The following is an 18310-nucleotide window of genomic DNA, read 5'->3' on the forward strand; positions in this document are numbered from 1 at the left end:
ACTTTATAAGCGACATCATGTTAATTATTAAACCTTTTAAATAGAAATCTAACTCGGTAATATATTACGCCCAACTACCCTTTTCTTTTCTCATAATGAAATAGCATGGCGTTGAGCACTCTGTGGCTATAAAGGCTATCAAGAGTCTCTTCGTCACGTTTTCAAGCGCCCTTACTTCAGATCTTTCTCCCAAATACCCCTACCGATATTCCCTGATGATCAACGAAGGCTCAGTAGCATCGTAAGGAAGCCTATCACGTTTTCTCTTTAAACAATCATGGCCATCGTCGCATTGAAAGCGTTTCTCGCTGCCGGACCTCGTACCCTTCCTGGGGCCATACTTTCAAAATTCGCTAAGTGAATGTAAGTACTTACGCTCTATTTTCTTGTCCATGATTGGTGGATTTTGCTTGAAAGGCTGTCAATGATTGGCTGATGAACTTACGATCTCTTAACTTTTTTTAAATATAGGCCCTACTGTTCTCCATCCTTCAGGCTATGCCTGGCTTCGCGCAGCTCCAAATTTCCATTCGGAATTCATTCACAGGAAATCCTTCCGTTATCCGAGAATAAAATAGGAATAAGTTTGCAGTTGGAAACATGAAATTGTTTTGTCGTTCTGTCTGGCTATAGAATTTGGGAATGCTTTTATGAGTGCTGTGCTGCATAAATGATTAAAAAATTTCCCAGGCATTCGAAGTTCGAACTGATGCTGAAGATCATTTCTACATTAACTCACGTGACGAGTGGTGTGTGCATATACGTGTATGTGTGCATCCTCGTCGCCTGTTAAGTGACTAAAGAAATAATAAATTGATTGTCCAGGCCTGTTAATTTATGCTTCTTTGATGAATGTTGTCTGCTTTGAAGAAAGTGCGACATCAATCTTCATTGCAACTAGTGTCGCAACGCAACCTTCTCCAGAGTCACGTATATACACTTCTGATGTTTCTGGGGCCATACTTTCAAAACTCGCCAAGTGAATGTAAGTACTTACGCTCTATTTTCTTGTCTATGATTGGTGGATTTTGCTTGAAAGGCCGTCAATGACTGGCTGATGAACTTACGATCTTTCAACTTTTTTTGAAAGTATGGACCCAGGCTGGTTCAGAAGCATTGCTCTCCTCTAACCGTTTGCATCGCCGCCGATTTTCAGATTGAAGCGGAATTTCGTGTCGACGCTCGCCTCGACGACGACCGCCTATTTAAGGTCATCCATCACTGCCGTGCGGCAATCTCAGTGGCGATTGTCGGCCATCACTGCACAGTTTCTCGCACCAACCACGGTTTCAAGCTCCATTTTGTAATTTTTGTTCAAAACTTCTGTCGGCGATTTCTAGTTACGAGACGATATGATCACTTCTCCCTAATACGACTAAAAGTTTGCGTTAAAATCTTAAAATCGATTTGGACATGAATTTGAAATGTTGCGATAATTTTCTAGGATTCGTACGCAGTGTGCCATCGGTGCGTTCTGATCGTGATTTTGCGGCCATGGCTGGCATGTGTACTGGGGCTGCTGCAGCAGCGTAGCAATGAATGGTTTCTTGTCATAGAAGAGAACTAGTTCACTGTCGACTAGTTCACTAGAAGCAATACACGACTGTCGACTAGTTCACTAGAAGCAAAACACGACTTTCGACTAGTTCACTAGAAGCAAAACACGACTGGCGACTAGTTCACTTGAAACAAAACACGGCTGGCGACTAGTTCACTAGAAGCAAAACACGACTGTCGACCAGTTCACTAGAAGCAAAACACGACTGGCGACTAGTTCACTAGAAACAAAACACGGCTGGCGACTAGTTCACTTGAAACAAAACACGGCTGACGACTAGTTCACTTGAAACAAAACACTGCTGGCGACTAGTTCACTAGAAGCAAAACACGACTGTCGACTAAAACACTTGAAAAAAAGCACGACTGGTGACTACTTCACTCGAAACAAAGCACGACTGGTGACTACTTCGCTAGAAACAAAGCACGACTGTCGACTAGAACACTCGAAACAAAGCCTGTCTGTGCGTTGGAGTTATTACAGTCTGGGACGTATTTTTCACCGCGTCCATCTAACAACAGCTTCGCAAGTCGATCTTCTTCTTCTTTTGGACCTTGCAGAAGTTCATCTGCAAAACTTGCGGAGGTGACGTCTCTAAATTGCTTTGATCACAAGAGCCTTCGTTGGCAACTTCCCGCTCCCGACACGCCAGCTCGAACACGAGATGAATCTTTCCGCACCTCATGCAGCTGCTGCTTCCCTGAGAAAATTTAGAAAATTTACAGTCGCCCCAGCTTCTGGTAATCCAAATCAGAAGCTGCCGCGTCTGTAAATTTCATTGGGTACCTCTTGCACTAGCTGCACAGGCAGATGCTTCTTGCTTCAGATTCTGGAAAACAATTATCCAAAGACCAGAATTTCGAACTGATGATCTGTGGTATAGTTAAGAAATGATGCATACAGCTTTTATTGATAGAAGTTTTCGCTGTGTTCTTCAGGCGAAAGTGGGACCAATCAGTGTGACGAAATTTCGCATGCAGATATACTTCAGAGTTGTTGGGTAGAAGATAATGTCTTGGATGCAGGGTATTAATAGCGAAAACAAAAAAAAAATTGGCTTACATTTTTCTTGCCCTTGATTTTACACTATCTTTAAGTGCCCATTTCTTATCAAGCAATGAATAAATCTCCCAACAGAATATACTCGGTGCATGTTATTCAAATGCCGTATACTTGCTGGGAGGGTAAGTAAAGATGGCAATGGGGTTGACTGCTGGATCTGAGTCTATTTTCGGGCAAAAAATGTTGCAGTGTCATTGCGTTCAGTGCAAAGATTTGGCTGGGGCTTAGCGCTCTTCCTCATTTCTCCTTCTCTTTTCCTCTCCTTTCTTCTGTGTGCTCCTCTATTTCCTTTTTTTTCTTAAATTTGCTCTTCTTTTCCTCTTCTTTTCTTACATGTGCGCCTCTTTTCATCATCTTATCTTCTATATTTATTCGCTGCTACATCTTGACACATCTGGCACTTAGCCGAATCTCGAGCATGATCTTTTTCTTTATCTAATCAATGACTTGCTAAGTATACTTGGGCAAAAATAGGTTAAAAATTATTGATACAGATCCTCAATCTGTGTTTTAGAGAATAGAATAGAATAGAAGTGTCGGCACTGAAGAAATAGGCCCATGGCCTGTTGCCGATTCTTAAACTGTTCTGTTAAGCTCATCCTTAAAAGTTATGAAACTATTGAAAAGACACGAAATATTCTTGGTATTGAGTGAACTAAATCTTCATAGGTTAAGTCCACCATGTATTGCTAATCAGCATAACAGACACTGTGCATGACCACCGGGATCTGACGGTTAAATAACGTTGCTTAAACGCTGTTTCAACGACATCACCTAGTAATCAATATTTTTTCAACATCATTTGTGGAGGGATGCATGGGTTCAGGAGACGACGCGCTTGCATCGATCTGTTTTGTGACCAATTCGTCACACAACGAATTAGTTGTTATCGCATTCATATCATGTGTTGAAAATTGTCTTTATTATGTAAAAGTCTCTCCGCTGCGCTGCGAGTAGCTGAAAAACATTGTTTATCACGCAATTTTGTGTGTTTGGGATGAAGCTCACAATGTTGGGGCAGATGCATGTAAATAAATTCGATAAGTAGATCCAAGATATTTTAATTCAATTAATTCATTATAGGGCTTTCATGTAGACTAACGCTTTTGTAATAGCTAATCAAAAAACAGTATTGAATAGCGTATTATAGCGTGTAACTCTTATGAGAAATAAAATTAGTTCTCACGTAGAGACGTTGCCCCCGACTGTACTATTTTTAATTGTTAAGTTAGTTTGTATAATTAAAACTTATATGGAAGGTAAGTAAAGTTTAAATTATATATTGTTAAGCTATGAACGCAAAATTTTGCATAATGTGTAGGTAATAATTTTAATTATTTACCATCACATAATGTGTAGTCAACTGATTGTTTCCTAAAAATGATTACTTTTACGAATCTTCATGATCTTTGCATTTACTACATTTTTAGCACGAAAATTTTTTATGTTCTACCTCCTCATCCTAGGCTGAATCAACTTCATAGGTTAAATCCACCATGATCTTTTGCCCATGAGGTCACCTGAGTTTTAAAAATACTGTAACTGAAATGATATTATCTCGTCGCTATGGTTTTCCTTGACTCTTCAAGAAATATGAAATCGATGTCCCGAAGGCTTTAATCTCGTGTATCTATTTTGAATCCAATTGTTTCTCTCTCGGCCTCTAGAGGAATGACACCTGAGGTTCGACCGTATAAAGAAGTCATTTTTTATTCAATTTTTTTGCTCTCTTGTCCATAGAATCGGTCAACTCAATACCATGCGGCAACGTTATGTGGGAATTTTTTTACCGTTGCTCACAAGCATTAATGTAGACGTTGAGCATTCATGGCCAGTGTTTATTCCTGCTCAAAGAGAACGAGCATGTGCTTTGCCGAGCAAACTTGCTCAGGCGCTTTCTAAATCCTCCGTCCAATAGCCCGAGCCCAGCAAATCTCTGGAGCCCTCGCTAGGCGTCCATTGATGAAACGATGATGGAATCCTTTCATTTGGAGCCTCGGGTCTTCACCCGCATTCTTGGTCAGCCCCAAATGCTGCACGGGGGCACCGTGACCGCAAGATTCGCGGCCTTGAACCTGACTAGCTTGGGCGGTCCCGCGCGGCAGCTTTAAAGCGTCCCGACTGCCTCGATCTTGCCGGGATCTGCCGAGTCAGCTCCATAGTCCGGGGTGCAACATTTGCTCCACAGTCCGGTGTGCAACATTTGCTCCACAGTCCGGGGTGCAACATTTGCTCCACAGTCCGGGGTGCAACATTTGCTCCATAGTCCGGGGTGCAACATTTGCTCCACAGTCCGGGATGCAACATTTGCTCCACAGTCCGGGGTGCAACATTTGCTCCACAGTCCGGGGTGCAACATTTGCTCCACAGTCTGTGGTGCAACATTTGCTCCACAGTCCGGAGTGCAACATTTGCTCCACAGTCCGGGGTGCAACATTTGCTCCACAGTCCGGAGTGCAACATTTTGCTCGCTCCTAACCCAGGATTAACCCTAACTCCTGCTCCTAACCCAGGATGTAAAATTGCCTCTCTTTTCAATTATCTATTAGTGCCTCTTTTTCTGAAAATTTTCTTTATGTACGTTCACCCTCAATACTTTTGCCCTCTGTAATTTGTCTTTAAGTAACTTTGCCCTGTGACGTCAAGAAATGCATGCATGCTTCATAACGAGATATCCTGAGGCGCTAGCGTGTGATGCGAGCTGAGATGCTGACTAAGACAAAGTGAGGCGAACGCGCACATTTTCTGGCAGGTGCCTATAGCTCTCTCAGCCTTGCCGAAAAATGCCACTTGGCGATCTGGTTACGATGCTGTAAGCCTCTCCGTCAGCCTACAAAACTTGCCTGCTTTGCATCTTGCTTACCGTCACTCGGTCGGGAGAGAACGCGAGCGTAGCGTGGAAATAGGTCCTTGTTATAAGAGTGTTATAAATCTTAATAAGAGGGCACAAGATCATAGTTGACTGCAATACATTTTGCTCAGGCATTGATGGTTCGGTAAAAAGTTTTGACAGAAATCGATCATAAGGATGCATTGAGATGACTGCAAAAATTGAGTTTGTACAGTAGTTTTTTATTGAAATTTTATAAATGGAGCCGAAACAGTCCTGCTGGTGATTATTTATGGACCCTATGAAGTCTAAGGAACAGTTACGCGAGATTTATTTTGTTCAATATGATGAGGTAACTTTCCGCACAATAGAGTAGTCGATGTGCTGAATCGGGTTTTGATTGAGTTCACTTACATTCAAGCTGTTGCAATTAAATGCTCGGAAATCGAGAAAATATTTCAGAATGTTTTCTTAACAATTTTAACAATCCGTATGCACCGCAAGCAACTCGTTACGAACCAAGTCGGCAGATTACCTTATGGCTCTGTAATTTTTATGGCTTTCCGGTTATTTTGTTTACGTAAATCAATGAAAATTTCGATGTAATCTAACGGTTCTCAGTTTGAGAAAGTCAAATGTTTTTGTTAGAGTGTGAAGCAGTGTCTTAAACTATGGGAAAACTTTAATGGTAATCCTAAATATCCATTTTATATTTAATATGAGCCTTTGAAACCTCTGAATTGAGGCCTCGATTGCAAAGTACTTGACTGTCACATTTCTGGACAAGTGTCACCAAAGAGATGATGGGGTGGCATATAACCTCTTTATGTTGGTTCATATTGAAATACAAATGACTTTTGCTACTATCACCGATGCTGTTAAAATCTTATCTTACTAAAAACTTTATAAATTGAATCGTAGTATTTCCAGTTGTTTTGAACGTTTGTCTCTTCTTAATCGCAGTATTTCCAGTTGTTTTGAACGTTTGTCTCTTCCATCAGGTAAAGTGGACGAAAAAGCGACCCAGCTCCATGCCATCGCATCTCTCAAGGTGCTGCTGGACGCCACTAAGCCTCAGAACGGACGCGTGCAGACATACCATCCAGAACCTGGTGATGGTCGACCTGACGCACAGTCGCAGGGCACTGAGGTGACGCACATCGATTCCATTGCGTCATCCGACGTCGCGTCGTCAGCCCTGCACCACCCAAATGGAGACCTGCAGTCTGAGAGCAACTCGCTCGCCAACAATGTGAGTTACGCCGGGCCTGGTACCGGGCGCAAGCGTGTCGGGGCAGAGAACAACGGGCTACCCTCATCAAATATTCCCCCGATACCGGAGGATGAAGGGCCTGAGTCACCACCCACCACCCCCATCGCGGTGAGCCTCCCCATATTAAGGACAGGGGAGCCACTGTCCTCTCCCCGCTGCCTCTCAAATTTGTGGCTTATTTTTAAATTTTGATAATCAGATCTGGGACTGATGAATTATTCTCTCTTTTAAACTAGTATTATAATTGAAATTCAAGCATTAGTTTACCTTCAAATAAATTTTAATATCGTCAAAAGTAATGGATGACAATGGATTTATGAACAGCTGGCGTGCCCTTTAAGCTGTCGCGTTCTTTCTAATCACATATGCAATTAAACAAATTCATTATTTATTTAGTAAATCCTAAGGGTAATGGGTTTTTTGACAGGCAGCGGGACAGGATGTTTGGCACTGCAGCTTTCCTTTCTATATCCTGGTTGCTGCATGAGTTAGAGTTTTAATTAGACTAAGATTTTGCATGTATTATCACTAAAAATATTATGGTGCAATTATCACCAAAATATGCACCATGAGTGGAGCGCTCCCACACGTCGGAAGTCTCTAAAAACAATTAAAAACAATAATGGTTGTAAGAATAATAGATCATTGCTAACAGTTCAATTCCACTTTTTTTTACTATTCAACAAAAATATTTTGTATTTGCCCTGCAAATATTATATCTTTTCAAGCATATACATATGTGAGGCTCAGAGTGTCGTATTAAGTCGCCTTAAACTATACACAAGTACCATTATCCTCAATTTTTGGCGACGAACCCGGAAGTACTCACTTATTTCGGTTTGCTGAGTAGAATATTGTGCGCTAATAGACTTCAGAAACGAACTAGCTCATTACATCACGGTTTATTAACACACACATGCAGCGACTTGTTTAAAGATGCATGCTTATCTTGTTGCAGATATTAAGGGAATGATGACTCTTATCTACCATGTTAAAAAGGCACCTCTTCCATAGTCAAGTGTGAACTTTCAACTTCCAGGACTAATTGAGTTGTGGTTTGCTTGAAAAAAATTGTCTGCACGGAGTGGTATCTTCATAATACTTTCGTAGGTTATAAAATATTTTATAGTGAAATTTAGTATTAATACAATAATAGCTTGAATATTTACTGAAATTTGACGGATATTGGATCACGAAAGCACAAAATTTATTTTTAATGACTTCAAGTGCCTCCAGACTGAAGGAACTGACCGAGTTCTCGGGCAGAGATAATTGTCGTATATTTTTCCTCGTCATCACTATCGAGGATATAACGACTCTGTAATATTAAAAAGGAGCGCTATCATGACGTAAACTTAGGTTGTGAAGGGATGTTTGATCGTTCGCTCTCATTTTTTTTTCTCATGAGATTTGAGTTTGGCTAAATGCGAGCATTGCGCGGAAATATCTAACGACGAAAAGTTCACAACTACAATAACGTTTAGATTTTTCTTGTTGTCGGGCACGTCCATATTTGATGTTCAGTCATGATATAACTTAGAATTATATATAAAAATGTAACTCAGTACTCAATGCAGTGAGTGACAGAGAGCGCATTTTCTCGTCGACGAAAACTTGAGGTCACGGACAGACGGATGGACAGACGGACAGGCAGACGGACGGACGGACATGGCGAGCACAATAGTGCATTATTTCCACAAATGAGAAAATGTGCTAAAAATATATATATATATATAAAAAATATATATAAAGCTCATCTCCTAGGCAGGAACTTAGCGACCTTCTGAACTCCATAGAATTAGTCTGGCATTTTATTCTCTTTCCTTGAGACGATGGAAACTGTCGCACTTTATCGGTTAGGTTTTAAGCGGCTTCTGGGATCTAATTCCATGAGTGGCTTTAGTTCCGGACATTTTTGAACGGGAAAAATAAAGCGAGAGAAAAGTTCTCGGAACTTCTGAGTCCTGAATTGGCTACGGCTCCGATCAAGAGCCGGTTTGTCCTGAGCCTGATTGCTGCTATGGGAGCACGAAATTCTTGAGAAGAAAATAAATGCGGTTGTACAAGTATGTATGGTTCGAAGAATACATTTATACAACTTTTATTGTGAGTTATTTACGTTGGTACGCTAAAATTAATTAATTAAAAAGGTTAATATAAAATTGTTATGGCAGAGCGTAATTGACTAATGTTCAGCATTTGATCTTATATGCGTTTTACTTATTTCAATTAAAGACATGAAATTCCCTCACAGAATCAAAATCTCATTTCGTTGATATTTTGCCGTTGAGATCAGGCCATATTGTGTAGCCATATATGCCTGAGTATGAGAATAACTGAATAAGTCCGTCTAAGAAATCGAAGTCATGCCAGCTTGATGTCTACATGTTCTCCACTTCCGTCCGACGAAATTTTTTCTTGCTCGACGCTATTGATGAAAGCTAATGCATTTCTACTACATTCAACATACATACCACGTCTTTCTCTGGCACCAAAAGTACACGTTCGAGGTAATTTAACCAAATATCGATGGCTGTCATTTCCATCTTTTCCTGACGATGAGTGGAAGCGTAGCTTAGATTCGCTTCCTTGTCATGCGAGGACCGCCTTTTATTTTTATTCGTTCAAGAGGTCAAGGCTCATCGAGCATTTTTTATCCTCGAGCTGAATTAGTATAGTCGTGCAATTGGGCCAGCGCTGCGGCGTACTGCTATCTAGCAGTGAAAATTTACAGACGCGGCAGCTTCTGATTTGGATTACCAGAAGCTGGGGCGACTCTAAATTTTGTTAGGGTAGCAGCGTCGTTACATTGCAGACTCTCATCGCGCCGCATTACATGATAATAGCCGACGCCTGCACACACCGAGATAATGCTTATCAGCTGCTGGGTTTAATGTGTTTCTGTGTAACGAGTGCGACTTCTTGCGTCCTCTCAGCATAATTAAGACTTTGTGTCCAAAGTTCCCGAAAATTCCGTGTAACTTCAGAGGAAGATGGAATGTTTTGCTATTAAGAAATTGCCAGCATCTTCTCCGAAAAGAATGAGTTTCTATATTCTGTTTTCTCGTTGATGAATTTTGTTACTCTCATGAATTTTCCGGGATCAGTAATTGCATCGGTATTTTTTTGTTCCATTCGCACCGCATCTGCACTCCGGCGGGTAAAGAAGGTTGAAATGCTGCCGGAACTAAACGATTCGCTGAATATCCCGTTGCAGCATCTCTGTTGAAACACGTGTATTTCCTGATTGATCAACCTTGTTGCATGGATACAGCACAGTAATTCTGTTTAAAAATATATCAATTGCTATGAGTGCCTCAATTTGCCACAAGCTGTGAGCATACATTTATTAAGACTCATTAAGCACCATGTACACTTAAATACACCAAGGGTTGCATTGTCGCAGTTCGAGCTGTATTAACTTATTAAACAACTTAAGCTGTTGTTTCAACCTTTTTAAATTTTGATATATGTTTGATTTGTACTCACAGTATTCATACACCAGCCTCACTGCATTGAAGTATAAAGTATTCCAGATGCACTACAATTTTCTACTCTATTTTCTTCTGATTTCTACAATGCAGTTTGTTCCTACCGTAGCGTGCACCAGGTACAGTTGGCCCCACGTACACTGCAGTTACATGTACCAATGTACCAGCTATCCACTCAGATCAAAAGCGCACTCTTGCACTCGTATTTAGTTCATGGTTTTAGACTCACTCTGTTAAAAATAATCACTCACATGAGTCAGCTGTGCAAGAGGAAGGCTGTGAGTCAGAGGTACGTCAGTTTGACTCACTCTGAAAAAGTGAGTCATGTTCACTCAACCGCACACAAGTCGCCTCGTGCATCAAGGTAACATTGTGAACATGATGAATAACGAGAAAATCCCGCAGGACCACTCTCAGTTATTTTTGGGTATATTATTTTCTGGGTATTGGTTATAATTATTTATTTTTCTTAGTATATTATTTCTGAATTTAACCTTATTTTTGACATTTCAGGCGTATAGAGTCATAAATTTTACAGAACTTGAGTTGCCCCAACATAAAAGATGCTCAGTTATTCNTTAACCTTATTTTTGACATTTCAGGCGTATAGAGTCGTAAATTTTACAGAACTTGAGTTGCCCCAACATAAAAGATACTCAGTTAGTCTCGTTTTTAAAACTATATTATATTTCGCTGCAACTTTACCTATGAAAAATATGGAATTAAATTTCTAAATAATATAATGCAGCAAAATTTATTTCCGTGCGAGAAGTTCCTCATGCATCTTTCATTCAGATCATGCACTCAAATGATATTGCAATCATCGCCAAATGCCAAAATAGCGAGCATAAAAAACAAGGCTAATAAAATGGTCGATGCAATTGTTGTTAATCTATATGTTTACAAATATTTCTTTCTCCTAGTCTTATAAGTTGTATTAAACATTGCGCGTAGAATAACAAGCTCCAGTAATCTATCGTCTCACGTTAACGTTGCACAAGGCTAAACAATGCATAATAAAATGGTCGGTGCCATTGTTGTAGACGTGTGAATCTATATGTTTACAAATCTTTCTTTCTAGTCTTATAAGTTGTATTAAAGATCGAGCTTTGAACAACAAGCTCGAGTAATCTATCATCTTACGTGAGCGCTGCCGGTCTGTAACCGCTTGGTACCTCAGAAGCCGACTGAACCTGGCTACTCGAGTCCCCCCACCAGCGCGCCCTCTACGGTGCTAGTGACGGAGGGCCGAGCCCTGATCAGACCCTACGGCTACCCTGTCATTTTGGACGAGTATGGCAAACCTCGGTCTTCCACTAGAGAATCTTGGATGTCCGAGGACGATGATGAAATGGCTCAAGACGTATGTCGTCGTCCGTATGTTGAGCTTGCCGTACACACACACCTAGCACTCTCACGTCTTTTTTGTTTGATGTTTTGCATTGAGCTCGTTTCACAATAATTATGGACCGACCTACAAAAATTCACTCAAAATTTATTATGCAAGTGATGCAGTCCCTTATTGTTTAACAATAATTATGAAGCACAATTATTGGTCACAAATAAAATCATGATGTTACTGGTTTTTGAACGCTGCACTAAGCATGAGTCAATTTACCTTTTCCTTCTCGCGGCCTTAAAGGCATTCATTTTGAAACTTCAGGAACACTCACGTGAATTTTCTAGTTCTTTGATTGACCCACGATCTTTATGGACGGATTTTCCGCTGTATTGCAAAAGACAAGGAGTTAACATCATCATTAAATTCGTCGGCAGGAGACTCTCCCATCTTTGATGTTCGTCCACATCAGTTGGTGGAGCTTTACGGTGCAAGTCGAATGCCATTCGTGAAATCCTTTCTAGGATTAACAGCAATCAAAGCTCGATAGTAAACCTCTCGACCTACCATATTTTATTACTAAATTTTGTAAGTCAATAACTTTTATTACCTTCTCTCATCCCGCTGTGGAACTCATTCCCGCTGTTTGCAATGAGCTTCAAGCAATTAAGCTCGAGGAGTCGTTTCAAATAAAAATAACGAGTTTTAAGCATGAAAATTCCTCGGCGATGAACCGTACCTTGAGGTTAGCATCGTCTTCATCATTGGGACGGTGAAAGTAAACAAATCGTCGATCTACACTGAGGCCGCTTTGAAATTCTAGGAATCCCGCATCATGACTCACTTGTCTTCAAAGCGCGTCAGAGAGATTCTGTGAACGAGTCTGCAAATCACTTGTGAGTCAACGACTTTCTCTGAACGAGTCTGCAATATTTTAGTCTTTTAGTCTGAATATTTTAGTCTTCATATTTTACGTTCATAAATTTAGTCTGAACGAGTCTGCAATAATTCTGTGAACGAGTCTGCAAATCACTTGTGAGTCAATGAGTTTCGGGACACGCAACGTTTCTCCAATGACGACCTGCAGCTTCTTTTAGCTGAATTTCAACAACAACATACTCGTACATGGAGAGGAGAAATTAACTTTTCTGACGTAATTAACAAGTATTTTGGATGTACGTGGCACAGTAATTCCGCGAATAAATATCATGAAATTTTTCCTAATAAATATGAATATTTATCATAGAGAAAAAATTGCATGCCGTTCTCAGTTAAAAATATTATTAATCATTAAATCTGACTTTTCAGTCAAGAAAATTCTTTTATTATTATTCAATTGAATCTATATAACCTGCATACGTAAATATAAATAAACAGCAATGGAAAGCATCTTCATAACATGCTTCCGTAACTGCCTCATTTCAATTAAATGCAATATTTATGTAAGACTTTTTTATCAACATCAAAAAGCATATACATTTATTAAGCATGTGCGTCTAGAGTCTAGACCGACAGCTTTTATCGCCTGCTACAGCAGGTCATTGCTGCTATCAACGGCTGCTAGAACGCCGCGTCCTGGGGCCATACTTTCAAAACTCGCTAAGTAAACGTAAGTACTTCTTACGCTCTATTTTCTTGTCTATGATTGGTGGATTTTGCTTGAAAGGCCGTCAATGATTGGCTGGTGAACTTACGATCTCTTAACTTTTTTTGAAAGCATGGCCCCTGATCAGAAATAGCGTGTAAAGTCAGACTCGAGACGGTTGTTATTCGCCAAGTTGCATTAAAACCTTCATTAGGACTTCGAGGATGAACGTTATCGGTCATCTGACCCATTTTCTCTCGGACTCGACAGGAACTGCTGGAGCAATCCAATTTATCTTCATGACTGTTTTGAAGACTAAAGAAAATACTGAGATTAAGTTTTACTGAGTTTTTTATCTAGGATAGCGTCGCTTTTTTAACTTTCAGCAAATGTTGTACAATTTGTAGCTCTTAATTGTCATGATGAAAAATGTACAACGCTGCACCAAGCAATCAATTGGAATAATTTCCTGACCTAAATTTAGTGATTGAAAAATGGCTAAGAAAATTTTCAATCCTTTTACCTTCTCTTGAGCTTTATGCTTCAAACTCTCCTGGGTTTACAATCAATTACAGGATTACTGCTCTTTTTCACGTTTGGTATTATAAGATACACTATTATTAAAAGATTTCTCTTTTATATTTATTAAAAAATTATTACTTTCATCGGGCTAATTTACAATAGCGTTGAATTTAGTTCAGAATTGGAGCTGAATTTCGTGGTCCCTATGACCATCTCTTGCTGTCTTCAGTCTCAGGCGCTGTTTAGACTTGATGCCAATCGCAGCTTTAAATTGTGACCGGTAGCTTGTCTGTGAGCTGACAGGTGCAGCGTACACTCCGATAAAAGAACGAGACATTGTCCAAACACTGAAGCACTTTATTTACCTAATCCTGACCCAGTTTTGTCCGATAAAAAGGCGTATTAGTGCTACATGCAACAAGAGTGTCACTATTTGGAAAATATGAGCCATTTTTTCTCTGAGTGATAGCTGCAGCTTTGACACCAGGGCCTATACTTTCAAAAAAAAAAGTTAAGAGATCGTAAGTTCATCAGCCAATCATTGACGGCCTTTCAAGCAAAATCCACCAATCATAGACAGGAAAATAGAACGTAAGTACTTACGTTCACTTAGCGAGTTTTGAAAGTATGGCCCCAGCGCTGCATGTTTGTCATATCGAGCCTCGTGTGTGTCTTGCCCAGGCGCTTGTGGACGAGTTCGTTAACTCCAAGCTGGTCCATTGAACTTCGTTTGTTTTCATAATGCATGTTAGAGTCGCCATCACCGTTGCTTCATGGCAAGTCTTTTAACGAAATGAAATATGGACGGTGAACAATGAAGTTTTTCCCAGTTACGTTTGGGCTTTATGTTATATTACTTCCTATGCATTGTGCTTGGCGGATGAACAACGTTGATGTAGTAAAACACGCTTTTCATTTGTAATTTCTGAGACTATATTGGTCTTACAGTTTTTCCTTTTTATTGTCCGGTAAAAATGAAATTTTATAGTCTGTAGTCATTTAATTCATGTAGCAGTTCAAATTTAGGCAGTTTTATGTGGCTGAATAGGCCGTATCAGAAACAGAAACCATTGCTTCAGTGCAAAGTTAAGCTTTCGGACTCTATTACTCATTCTAAGATTTTAGCTTTTGTTTCTCATGCAAAGTGAATATTTCACCTAACTGCGGTTCTGAAACGCGCTCAACTAACATCGCGTTCTTCAGAAATTACGTCCAAAACCTCGTTCACAAAAAATCTCACGAAGAACATGTCATGCGTTGTCACGGTTGTCGCACTCGGCGGTCGACGTGTTGCATCATAATTTTCATAGAGAACGATCAGTGATCAGTGGCCTCATCATCCCGTCATTAAGAGGCACCAGGAATATCGCGAGGTCAAGGCCCCACAGGCCTCCCTGAGCTGGCCTCACCAAGCCCCACCAAGCCCCACCAGCCCACAATCTTGACCTCACGTCGTTCTATGTATCTACCTCGGGTCAGGTTTTTGTCGGGGCACTTTGGCTTACAATGTACTTCTTTTTTGATGGATTGTGTCTTTGATTGATGATACTGAACCCTCATTTAAGACTTTCTTTCAAAAGTTCAACATAACTTTTACCCTCCAATAATGTACGAAATTTTGTTCATCAAAGGCATCGAGAAACCGAGTCACGTTAATTGTAATTTAAGTCAATATATTCCCTGAACTTCAAACTGGCGAATTTGATTGGGAGGACATGAAAGGCGGCGCAGAAGCTATTAAAGTAGATAGGCTCCTCTGCGAGGTGAAGGGCTGCTCTCTCAACCCAGCCTTCATGAATGAGTGAGTTGCGTGCCTCGTCGTCCAGCGACTGCAGCTCCTCTCATGGATGTTTGCTTTGTTCTTGGTCAGGGGCCATACTTTCAAAATTCGCCAAGTGAACGTAAGTACTTACGTTCTATTTTCTTGTCTATGATTGGTGGATAGAGTTTATGATGACGTGCGCGGTTTGTAGTTTCGGTAAATTTTGAAATTTAGCGCCTGGAAGTTCTTTGTTTCCTTACACGCTCAGTGCGCGCTGTGTCTGGTCTGGGGCCATACTTTCAAAACTTGCTAAGTGAACGTAAGTACTTACGCTCTTTTTCTTGTCTATGATTGGTGGATTTTGTTTGAAAGGCCGTCAATGATTGGCTGATGAACTTACGATCTCTTAACTTTTTTGGAAAGTATGGGCACAGGAGTAGATTCTATTTCTACGCACTTCGGTGTGGCACGTTAATAGGCTAGGGTCCTAACGTGACCTTACACACCCATTGTGCTTGGTGAAGGTTACATTCTAATTATAATAACTTCGGTGTGGGAGGTATAGCCTCTAGTTGGCTAGTGTCTTAATTTGACCTGTAAACTGGACAAGAAACTCAGTCACATAGAGTGACTGAGTCCAGTGTAAACTGGACAGAGGGATCATTTGTGATCAGTTGGAGCTTGTTCATCCACTTGTGTTCCTAGAGTTTATTTCTCTTATTTTCACACACGTAAGGTTGCGTCTCTAACATCTAAATGCCGCTTCCTACTTCTCTATTCAATTGCCTATAGACATGACAGGCTATTGCTGGTATTGGACGTTGCCATTCTTAAAGCCAGAGAAATTCGGCTTTAGCACGTATTGTTGTTATAGTTAATCAGACACGAGAGGAAGTTGCATCGAACATTCTGGCATTATTCACTTATTTCTCCTACAAAGTTAATGGAGCAATACACGAGACGACCAGCGGTGAGATATGAGGTGCTCGCTGATCCACTGTCTGTCCATTGGTGCTAATTGTCAACTTCTCACGATCTTCGCGATGGAGTGCGCTCGAGTCGTTAGAAATAAAATGGAACTTGTTTTTAACTGCAGCTTGGAGGAAAACAAATGTGTGGAAAAACAAATGCATTTTTAAAACATTTCTCTTCCAATACGCACTGGTTTCTCATCCCTATTCTGTTTCTAGAGAGAAATAATAAAAAGATTTCTCTACATTTAACTGCTCTATGTTATATTCCGATCTACATATATTAATTTAAATAAATATTTCGCTTATCATACTGGAAAAATACCAAATATTTTAGTTAGTTATGTCTCTCTAGTCTATCGACTCTTCTCTTCGTTAACAATTTCGAGTCCCAAAAGACACAGAGCCCGCGCAAGCTAGCGTTCCTGGCTGCATCCTTGTGATCGCGTAAAAGCGGTCACTACGGTAGCCTTGTTACCGTTAATAATGACGCTGTTTTGCAAGCGCGTGAGGCCGCAATCTCGGCTGCTATTAGTCTTTCCGTCATCGCAGGACGTTTCCAAAAACAGACGCATTTCGGAGCCGAAGCGTTTTCAGCAAACTTTCGTTTCTGCTCAACCAAGTCCCGCGATTGCGATCAGTTCGTCTGGAGCGGAGCCACAAGTACGAGTTTTTAAACTTCAACTTAGGTCGTTAGGAGAGAAATTTTGCTCTTTCTATGGGACCAAGGTCAAGAAGTTGAAAGGCTTTTACGCGACGCGTCTAAGTTCTTTCTGTTTGGCACCTTACTTAGGACCACCTATTCATCACTTAGCGACGGCATACTTGGGCAGTCTTAAAATTTCGTCACCCGAAATTCTTATCAGAAATCATTCCCCTATTTTAGATACCTTCTCTTTATTTTGACCAAACTAACTGGCTTACACGAATTTATTTTAGGATGTCCGTTCCAGAATGGAAACTTAATTGTTGGGAATGGAAAATATGACTCCCTTTTCTGCCATCACTTATATAGACGTGTTTTTTGCATTTTTAATTTACTTGAACGTTATAACATTTAGGCACAGCATGTATTCAACTTCACAGTTAATGTTAGCAAAAAGAAAATACATATGCCATTAACCTTCTGCTAGACACAACATTCGTGCAACTACGCAGCTTTTGCATGGCAGCAAGAAGAAAGTGGAAATGACAGAGTGTGGTGCGTAAATGTGATAGTCTAGCTATAATATGCTGTTTGTATACGTTTATTCAACTCAAAGAAGTGTTTTCTCGTTGCCTTTCCGTAAAACTGAACTTGGAACACATATTTTTAGTCTTCTCGTTAGCTTTCCGTAAAACTGAACTTGGAACACATATTTTTAGTCTTCTCGTTAGCTTTCCGTAAAACTGAACTTGGAACACATATTTTAGTCGACTGTTTCGCTCAATATCCTTAACAAAGTCATGCACATCTCGCTCAATATCCCAACAAAGTCATGCACATCTCGGTCAATATCCCAACAAAGTCATACACATCTCGGTCAATATCCCAATTAACAAAGTCATACACATTTCGGTCAATATCCCAACAAAGTCATGCACATCTCGGTCAATATCCCAACAAAGTCATGCACATTTCGGTCAATATCCCAACAAAGTCATGCACATTTCGCTCAATATCCTTAACAAAGTCATGCACATTTCGGTCAAGGTGGATAAGTTCATCCCTGGCGGATTTGAGACCAAGCGTCTAAAGCTCTGATGCAATCTAACGAAATAGGAAGCTCTTGCGTAGTGAGAGATCGATGAGACGGAAAGAAAATCCTATTCTGTTATCCGGCTTTAAAATGCCGAAATGCTTTTGCCATGCAAAGTAACTCGCTGGGCGATGCGACAATACCTGGGCCTTACTTTCAAAAAAAAGTTAAGAGATCG

General features: G+C 40.4%; 1 protein-coding gene across 1 annotated transcript in view; it reads left to right on the forward strand.

The window, feature by feature from the left end:
• LOC108680345 (sodium/potassium/calcium exchanger Nckx30C) overlaps positions 1-18310 on the forward strand; it is a 68426-nt gene that overhangs the window by 44535 nt on the left and 5581 nt on the right. Inside the window, exon 5 of the mRNA XM_047884793.1 lies at positions 6452-6831. Within this exon, the coding sequence (XP_047740749.1) occupies positions 6452-6831 (380 nt within the window). The remainder of the gene's footprint in view (positions 1-6451; positions 6832-18310) is intronic.

The sequence above is a fragment of the Hyalella azteca genome, unplaced genomic scaffold (assembly GCF_000764305.2).
Source record: "Hyalella azteca isolate HAZT.00-mixed unplaced genomic scaffold, Hazt_2.0.2 contig16209, whole genome shotgun sequence".
Taxonomy (NCBI): Eukaryota; Metazoa; Arthropoda; class Malacostraca; order Amphipoda; family Hyalellidae; genus Hyalella; species Hyalella azteca.